Source organism: Natator depressus, chromosome 1 (assembly GCF_965152275.1).
Source record: "Natator depressus isolate rNatDep1 chromosome 1, rNatDep2.hap1, whole genome shotgun sequence".
NCBI lineage: Eukaryota > Metazoa > Chordata > Testudines > Cheloniidae > Natator > Natator depressus.
Genome location: NC_134234.1, coordinates 232,406,054 through 232,415,448, shown reverse-complemented (window position 1 = coordinate 232,415,448; position 9,395 = coordinate 232,406,054). Strand labels below are relative to the sequence as shown.

The 9,395-nt window shown below is 42.3% G+C and overlaps 1 protein-coding gene across 5 annotated transcripts in view; it reads left to right on the top strand.

Moving 5' to 3' along the window:
* The first annotated feature begins 325 nt into the window (after positions 1–325).
* The window catches only part of SLCO1C1 (solute carrier organic anion transporter family member 1C1), a 47,860-nt gene continuing 38,790 nt past the window's right edge, over positions 326–9,395 (top strand). For 3 of the 5 annotated variants that reach the window (XM_074937997.1, XM_074938024.1, XM_074938016.1), the window contains exons 1-2: positions 964–1,136; positions 8,309–8,459. In XM_074937997.1, coding sequence (XP_074794098.1) covers positions 8,331–8,459 — 129 coding nt within the window. In that variant the 5' untranslated portion in view covers positions 964–1,136; positions 8,309–8,330. Of the gene's footprint in view, positions 596–963; positions 1,137–8,308; positions 8,460–9,395 lie in introns of those variants that run through there. The other 2 variants (XM_074938003.1, XM_074938010.1) reach the window with 2 other exon arrangements.

Below are 9,395 nucleotides of genomic sequence, written 5' to 3'. Positions count from 1 at the left end.
TCATATAAAGTAGAAATATGCTCCAAGGCCCTGTATTTGGCTCGGCACCAATTCCGGTGTCACTGAGGTTTTAGCTACCATAGCGACATACCCTTTTGGGGCAGGGGGAAGGAAGAAGAATTTACAGTAATACCTTCCAATGTTCGTCTAATTAAATCTCACAAGTTAGTGGAACGTGCTGGATTTATAACCACTCACAATCCCAGTGGTTGCACTTGCAACTAATCACCCTCTTTAATAGAACATGTTTGTATGAATTCATGCAGCCATTTAAACATGCACAACCTAGAGATCAGTAAAATACAGGGCTGGAGCAGAGGGGAAGGTTTCAGAAGCTCCCGTGTTGAACAAGTTTCCTTACCTTTGGCAAAGGTCCACTGCCAGCTTTCAAAGTTTTAAGAAAGGGGGAGCTCGTATGAAATTAGTTTCTGTCACTTTAATGCATCCCTCCCTCCTGGTACATGTATGAGGGGACTCTGCTTCTGGGGAAGCAGGGCATATTTTAAAATTCTATGGTCTCAAAGGTTCAGATGCAAATCACGACCACCAAGAACTGCTGACGTAAAAGAATCTCTGGATAGAAAGAGAAAGCTTTGTGAGTACCCTTTCTTCCCTACAGCCCCCACTCTTTCCTCTTTTGTCAAGTTGTCCCCCCCAAAAAGTCTTTTATTTCTTGGGAACACGCAATTAAGAAGATCAGGACTAAATTTTAAAAAAAGAATTATCAAGTTGCAAAGAAAAAATCCCAAGGGGATGGAGGGGGTTAACTGCTCTTCCAGGATTTGAGATCACAGCACCCATGGTCTTTGCTTTGGCAGTGTGATTAGTGTCCTGCAATCTATAGGAGGGAAGAAAGGGGGGGAAATGACAAGGTGGGGGATGGGGGCGGGGGAGACAAACACAGAGATCCCTCAAGCAGAACAAAAGACAGCAGTTTACCCACCCCCTATGTTTCTCACTCTCTCTACCTCCAGTGTAAGATCTACCTTCTCTGGGCTGAGTAGCTTGTAAGAGGAGGTTTTCCCTCAAACTTTTGCCACTTCCAGGCTGGGCTCTGTGTGTGTGTGTGTTTGTGTGTGTGTGGACTCACCTACTGTAAATTGGTAGACACCATCCTTTGGGATTGCTACTGCCAGGTAAGATATGGTTTTAATTCTCTTCTTTCTTGAGATCCATTTTTCACAGGCTCGTGGGCTCATATTTTTAACTGCACAGTCCCTCCCCCTTTTTCCCTCCAGTCCAGTTAATGCCCTTCGGTGTTGGATGGTAATAAATATGAGAGGGAGTTGATTGCCAAATTAGATGCACCTTCAGGGATCCTGTGGGAGGGAAAGGGTTTGTCAAGGACTGGAGCTGGAAGGGTGAAATAAGTGTCTCTTCAGGGGTAGTTGGGGAATTGTCTGGTCTGCTCAACCCTCTCCACACATGTAAACACACACACACTTTTTCAGACCATACAGCAGGGTGCAGCACTGTATCCCCACCAGCTGTGTGGGATATAGTGCTGAGTGTGAGGAAGCAGAGGTAATGCAAATGTTGTGTCATAAATTGGTGAGCAGGGGTGCTATTTCTCTGCTCTTCAGGAAGAAGGGTTCCAGCACCCTGGACAGCTGGAGGGAGAAATGTGAAAATAGGAGGGTGAGTGCTTTAACCTCCTCCCTCTTGGGGAGGGAAGCGAGATTGCTGAATACCATGGCCAGGAACTCCATTAAACAGAATATCAGTCATCTATGTATGTCTAAGACACAGCTGCCCTGCTGCTGAGCCAAGCTCAACAGGCTGTTTCAATCACAAAACGATTAATTAAAAGTGGAAGAGTTTTTTTCACTTCAATCTATTCATCTATAGTCTTTTGTTTTCCTTCGAATATCTGAGAGAGCCACATTCCATCTGCTTTATTTATGTAAATAGTCCCACTGACGGCAATTTTAAGGCAAAATGCCATTGGTTTGTGCTGTTCCTGATTTGCCATAACTGTGGTAAAAGATATGAAAGACTAACAACAACAACAAAACAAAAAAAACCCACCATCTATCTCAGTAGAACCCAAAAGGTCTTAGTTTGGTGTCTTCCATATTATTCCCAGAGCCTTCCCTGAGAGAGGCTCTTCCATTGTGGGGATAGTTGTTTAAAAATTGTCATTATTACATCATCAGAACCAGCCCCTGCTTTCCCTTATGCCCGTACCCCTTCCTTGAAGCTATTGGGTTGATCAGCTATACGTAAGAGAAGAATTTGGTAAAACAGAAAAAAAAAGAACACTATGTAGTTTTTGGTGCCCACTTCAATAGCTAGTTGATTTCTATTTCCTACCCTTTTTCAGTCCCTAGTAAATGGCCCCCAAATGACTCAGAACTGCTAAAAAAAAAAAACAAATTCAAGGAAACGGCAGTGATTATTCATGTCTTTATGCCATTTGAAAGATGTTAAAGTGCTATATAAATTCCAAGTGGCGCTGTTGATAGTCATTATGATTATGAAACATGATTCAGCCTCAGAGAAAGATAAATCAACACTAGTAAAAGTGCTTCTGAAGGCAGTCAGGTAGTCACACTTACTTGGTGTATATTTGGAGAACACTATCTACTGCCTACATCTCAGGGACCAAATACCTTAACTGTCACAGAATATACAAACAGTATTTTGGAAGATTGTAGGGGTAGTGTAAACTACTGGTAGGTAAGACTATGTATGGATTATATTCTGTTGTTCCAGATAAGAGATCCACTTGAAAAAATGAAAATTCCATACAGAGATAATGAATACATGCATTGTATGTTTATCTAAGAAATATCAATGAGTGGGTTAGAATGTAATTTCACCCATTTTAATGTGTGTCTTAATGTCAGAGGATTATATTTTACATATTAGATTATTTTCTTTCATAAAGAATAGTAAAATTCTACAAGTGTATGGTTGTACAAAGCTATGACTATTTATAAAATTGTGTGTATACCTATTTATCTCTGTTTTTATGATATACTGTAGTGTAGTTTTAATGATTCCACAGTTGAAACTTGTTGTTTTTGTCTTCTGCTAGAAGTCTAAGCAACTGTCAGTTACCATTAAAGAACTATGTTGTATCAGATCACCCCAAGTCAGTTTATGGTTCACTAACCCACGCCATACAATGTTTTGTGATTTGTGTTGAAAAATTAATATTTCAGATTGCATAGTGCTTTAGTTTCAAGGTTTATATAGTCTTTTTGGTTTCAAAATGAAAACGTATTTTAATATTTGTACTGCAAATAATTGTTACTGCTGTATAGTGGAAAGTGTTATGTTTTTGTAGCATGAAGATATGAGGGGTTGATCTTGCCTTATAGCCTGTTTTTTTTTTTTAAATCTTTGTACAGTGGGGTGTGTGTGTATGTGTGTGTATATATATACGCATGCACATACATCTCCATTTTCCCTCATTCCTTATTCAGATAAACTTCCACTGACTGGAAATTTTGCCTGAATAAGTACTGAGGAAAACTAAGAACGATGTTGATGATGTTGCCCTCAGATGGACAGGAGATATCCTGCAAAATATATATCCATATGAAATACACAGGGCTTGAATTCAATGTTACATCAGGACCCAATATATTTCTAGAGGAAGGAGTTATTCAATGTAATGCTTAACTTCCCTTGCTTTGTACTTTTAAATGTAAAAATACCAGAAATAAAATGTACAACAAAATAGAATTTGATGTAGTTTTGCAGATCTAGACTGCTGCACACCGAGTTCTGAGTCCTTGTCATTGTCATCCAAAACAGTCATGTAATCAGGCCTCGGTCCGAGGTTGTTATTCAAGTGTTTGGGACTATACAGTAATGAAAAAGACAACGTAAATATCTTCCCACTAGTAATTTGTGTCATTACTGTTATCTTTTATTTTTAATGTGGAATTATTGTGATACTCCTAAAGCGAGGCATGGATAGTACTGGCTGGAGAGAAACACAGATTGGCAAGTTGTTGTGAAAACTTCTCCAGGTGATATAGTTAATGGGCCTACACTGCTATTCCTGGCTTGGCCTTTCCTTACCAGAGACTGCAATTAAGGCCTAATGGTTTGGTGGCTTTTCTGATCATTCACAAGCAAAATGCATTTGGTGTCTTATCATTACTTTATTGTTACACACATTGCTAAAGCACCCGTTGGTTTAGTATTTGGGCACTCTTACATACATTCACTCCCGTACAATAGGTGCCCTGTAACAGTGCTCACTGATGCCAGTGATACTCAGTTATTCCATAGATAATTTAGTCTTTAATTAGTCCATATCTTAACTAATTTTAAGAGTTAAAAATCTTAACTCTTATCTTTAATACCTATGTTCAGAGAATAACGCTCAGTTGTCTCATCTGGGAGCAGGTTCTTAGAAAATGTGCCTATCCCAAGAGATCAGAGTATTATTGAAATTTCTCAGTGATTGTGTCTATCAGAATGCAGTCCCCTTCATGGTCCCTCTGGAATATAGGTGGCAGATCTTCTGTGCCTCTTGTAGCAGTGAGGAGGACTTCACCCTCTTTTATTTCTGTTCATTACCTCTTGCTTCCAGGAGAACATGGTAGAGCTGTAGCTCTCTGCCAGATCCCCTTCCAGCCTGGGGGACTCAGGAAGCTTCATGTGCTCCAAAGGTTGTTTAGTTCCGACACCGTGTACTACAGGGGTGGGCAAACTTTTTGGCCTGAGGGCCACATCTGGGTATGGAAATTGTATGGTGGGCCATGAATGCTCATGAAATTGGGGGTTGGGGTGTGGGAGGGGGTGAGGGCTCCAGCTGGGGGGTGTGGGCTCTGGGGTGGAGCCAGAAATTAGGGGTTCAGGGTGTGGGAGGAGGCTCTGGGCTGGGGGAGGGGGTTGGGGTGTGGAGGGGGGTGGAGCTCCGGCTGGGAGTGCGGGCTCTGGAGTGGGGCTAGGGATGAGAGGTTGGGGGTGCAGGAGGGTGCTCCGGGCTGGGACCAAGGGGTTTGGAGGGTGGGAGGGAGATCATGGCTGGGGCAGGGAGTTGGAGCACAGGAGGGGGTCAGGCTCCAGTTGGCGCTTACCTCAAGAAGCTCCTGGAAGCAGGCACATGTCCCCCCTCCAGCTTGTACACGGAGGCATGGCCAGGAGGCTCCACACACTGCCTCCTCCCCAAGCACCGCCTCCACAGTTCCCATTGTCTGCAGTTCCCAGCCAATGGGAGCTGTGGAGGTGGTGCTTGGGGCGGAGGCAGTGTGTGGAGCCTCCTGGCTGCCCCTATGTGTAGGATGGGGGACATGCTGCTGCTTCCAGGAGCTGTGCGGAGCCACAGCACTCGCAGAGCAGGGCAAGCCTCCGACCCCACTTACTGACAGGAGTGCTGGAGCAGGACCCTGCTCCCCAGCGGGAGCTCGAGGGCCGAATGTGGGCCCCGGGCTGTAGTTTGCCCACCCCTGGTGTACTATGTATCACGTGTGCTTATATGCCCCCCATCACCATAGTGTTTGAGCACATCACTCTGTATAATGTTTCTCCTCACAACACCATGTGAGCTAGGGATGTGCTATTTTTCCTATTACACAGAGAGGTTTAAGTCCATACCTAACATGTAGGCTGACAAAGCTACTGTGCTCAGGGGTATGAAAAATCCACACCCCATGAGCATCGTAGATATGGCAAACTAACCCCTGGTGTAGATGGAGGTCGGTTGATGGAAGAAGGCCTCCATTGATGGGGGAGATGGATTTCCTATAGCAACAGGAAACCCATTCCATCACTGTAGGCTGTGTCTATGCTACAGGGTTATGCTGGCATAGCTACAGTGCCTATGTGTAGACATGGCCTGACTTGCCCAAAGTCACACAGTAAGTTTGTGGCAAAGCAGGAATTGAACCCAGAGTCCCAGGCTAGTGCCCTAATCACAGAACCAGCTTTCCTGTCTGATACACAGGAGTGCTGGCATGAAAATAAACTTCTTTTCCAAGCCCTACTCAGGCTTTGGTCAGGGTGACAAAGTTCAATACCCTGTCACGTGAAAACAGGTCATCAGCTGTTATTTCCACTGGCATGATGGAATGCTCTCAATGGAAGTATACTACTTCTCATTCATGGCCTCCTTCTATCTGGTTGAGACTCCAGATAGAGTGAAAGGCTCCATCCATTCATTAGGCAAATATTTGCATAAAGTTGTACTTCTAGTTAAATATGGTTAAGACTAACACTACATCTGATTGGCACCTAAGTTTCCAGAGAGACAACCACTTATTCCACAGATGCCCTGGAAAGTTGTGATGATTTGTATCTTAAATCTACATCTCTACATCTACATATGGAACAAATTAATAATCAATCAGTTCATAAGCACGTAGAAGATAATAGGGTTATAAGGAATTGCCAGCATGGACTTTTCAAGAAAAAATCATGCCAAACCAACCAAATTTCCTTCTTTGACAGGGTTACTAGCCTAGTGAATTGAGGGGAGCATTATGTGTAATTTTTCTTGGTAAAGCTTTTGACATTCTCATAAACAAACTAGGAAAATGTGGGCCAGATTAAATTACTGTAAAGTAAGTGCTCAGCTGGTTGAAAGACTGCACTCAAAGAGTGGTTATCGATGGTTTGCTGTCAAACTGGGAAGGTATAGCTAGTGGAATCAGTTCTGGATCTGATAATATTCAATATTTTCATTAACAACTTGGATAATGGAGTGGAGAGCAGGCTTATAAAATTTGCAGATGGCACGAAGCTGGGAGGGGCTGCACGCACTTTGGCAGACAGGATGAGAATTAAATGACCTTGACAAATTGGAAAATTGGTCTGAATTCAACAAGATGAAATTCAATATATACAAGTGCAAAGCACTTCACTTAGGAAGGAAAAATCAAATGCACAACTACAAAATGGGGAATAACTGGCTTGGTGGTAATACTGCTGAAAAGGTATAGGGATTATAGTAGATCACAAATTGAATATGAGTCAAAAATATGATGCAGCTGTGAAAAAGGCAACTATTGTGGGGGTACTTACAAGAGAAGCATCATATGTAAGACATGGGAGGTAATTGTCCTGCACAGCTAGGTAGAGGTGAGGCCTCAGCGGGCATACTGTGTCCAGTTCTGAGTACCACACTTTAGGATAGGTGTGGACAGAGGAGATCAACAAAAAAGATAAACGCTTTTGAAAACCTGGCCTACAATGAAAGGCTAAAAAAACTGGGCTTGTTTAGTCTTGAGAAAAGAAGTCTGGGGGGGCACCTCAGAATAGTCTTCAAATATGTTAAAGGCTGTTCTAAATGGGATAGTGAACAGTTGTTCTCCATGTCCCCTGAAGGTAGGACTGGGCTTCATCTTCGGTAAAACAGCTTTAGGTTAGATATTAAGAAAAAACTTCTAAGTATAAGGGTAGTTAAGCACTGGGATAGGCTTCCAAGGCAGGTTGTGAAATCCCCGTCATTGAAGGTTTAAGAACAGGTTAGACAAACACCTGTCAGGGATGGTCTAGGTTTACTTGATCCTGCCATAACACTGTGGGCGGGACTCAATGACTTCTCAAGGTCCCTTCCAGCCCTACATGCCTATGATTCTATAAAACAATGGCAGCTTTAACATTTCCCTATTTTTGGCCAGTCTTTTTTGTTCTGTGAAACCAAGGGTTGCTTATATAGGTGAACACAAGAGATTAAAAATATTTCCTAAACCGATTTAGGGCCTGAAATGATTAACAAGGCACAGTGGTATGTAGGCATGGTTTTAAGAATTGCGGCTATATTAATATTTGAAAACAAAATATTTGGTTTTTAATCTACCTCCTTCTATTTACCTGCCAAGACACAAGGTCAGGCTTTTTTCCTGTAATCGTTGACAAGATCATCAAGACTTATGGCCCCATCTGAATTGGCAAAGGAGATAAATTTATCATCGAGAATTAAAGTCACATTATTTTTCATGTTGCTCATTGACTGATATCAAGGGGGTAGAGCAAACTTGGTGACACTTAAAACAATGAGCTTACCTATAAACCTTTAACTTCACATAGAAATCATTAGAGCAATATTTAGTCAACTAACGATGCTTGGTCAAATGCCTAGCAAAATCAAATCTATGCAGCACTGATAGAGAATGAAAACACAGTTTGTTTATGGTGTATGATAGTAATTTTATCTTACTTGTATAGGTAATCTGATTGCAAATTTCCATAAGTAAACTTCTAACTCCCCATTTCTATTTTGATTATAAACTTCTAACTGCTGTCTGCATAGGAAGCAGTTTTGCAGGTTTTAATGTTATGTGACATGAGCTTTCAGTGCTGAGCCCCTAGTTTACTCTTTTAAAATGTTCTTGTTGTCTTCTAGATTAGAGACAGGGAATATTATCATGGAGAATTCAGCAAAAGAAAATGCTCAGTTGTTCTCAAAAACCATAATCCTGCCAATTGACAGGTCTTCATCTAAATCTGAATCTTCTGCTTCCAAGGAGAAACAAACATGCTGTGGAGGTATAAAGGTAAGGAAGAGCTCTGAATTTTACAGCACAGACCATTGAATGGCTGAGGTTTTGTTGCTGGATGCATTTTTTCCCCCAGTATATTTCTCACTGGAATGTTACCCTTTCCCCGTTCAGTGTAAAAGTGGTATAGATGGATCTAATTTATGAAGTTCTGATGCTGATTCAAATTTCCTTAACTTTTGAGGATGTTCAGATCTGGGTCCATGGTTCAGACTCACGTGTAATGTGTGTTCACTAGTCACTATTCATGACCAATATTTACCCACAGTTACAAGCCCATAGTATTTCCCTGAGTTAACAATAGAATAGTACAATGGTTCTCCACTCAGTAGGTGGGTGGCCCTTCATTCTCTCATGTGTGGCCACCCAGGCGCGCACCTTAGAGGGAACTATCCGCAGACCACCTGACTGGACCACCAGTGGTCTGCGGATCACGGTTTGAGAACCTCTGGAATGAGAAAATGTCTGTAGTACCAGAGTGTGGGGTCAGTAAATGTCTTTTTTTTTTAAATTGGCAGCCATGTTAACATAGGTTTCTGGAATTTGAAAAATGATTCCTACTACTTTAGACACTTCACTGATTGAACAAACATGAATTTTGATTTGTGGTGCTATGAATGAGAGAGCCCTGAATGCCAACAGTAATGTGGGGTTTTTTTTGGTTCCCATCAAACTCTGAGCCCACCCAAAATTGCTGTGCTTGAATGAGAGCACTCTCCTGTAGGATGGCAGTGTGATAATGTTCCCAACATGTTCACATCACGATACCCTCCGAGAACAGAACTCCCTCGGGAAACCCAGCCCGGCACAAGCAGGCAGCAGAAGTGCAACCAGTCTTGTCTTGCAATCTGCAGTCCAGGGATAGGCTTCTGCTGTGGTGTGAACTGAGCTCACTAAGGTATATGTGGTCACAGCCTGAATCAGAACATCTTT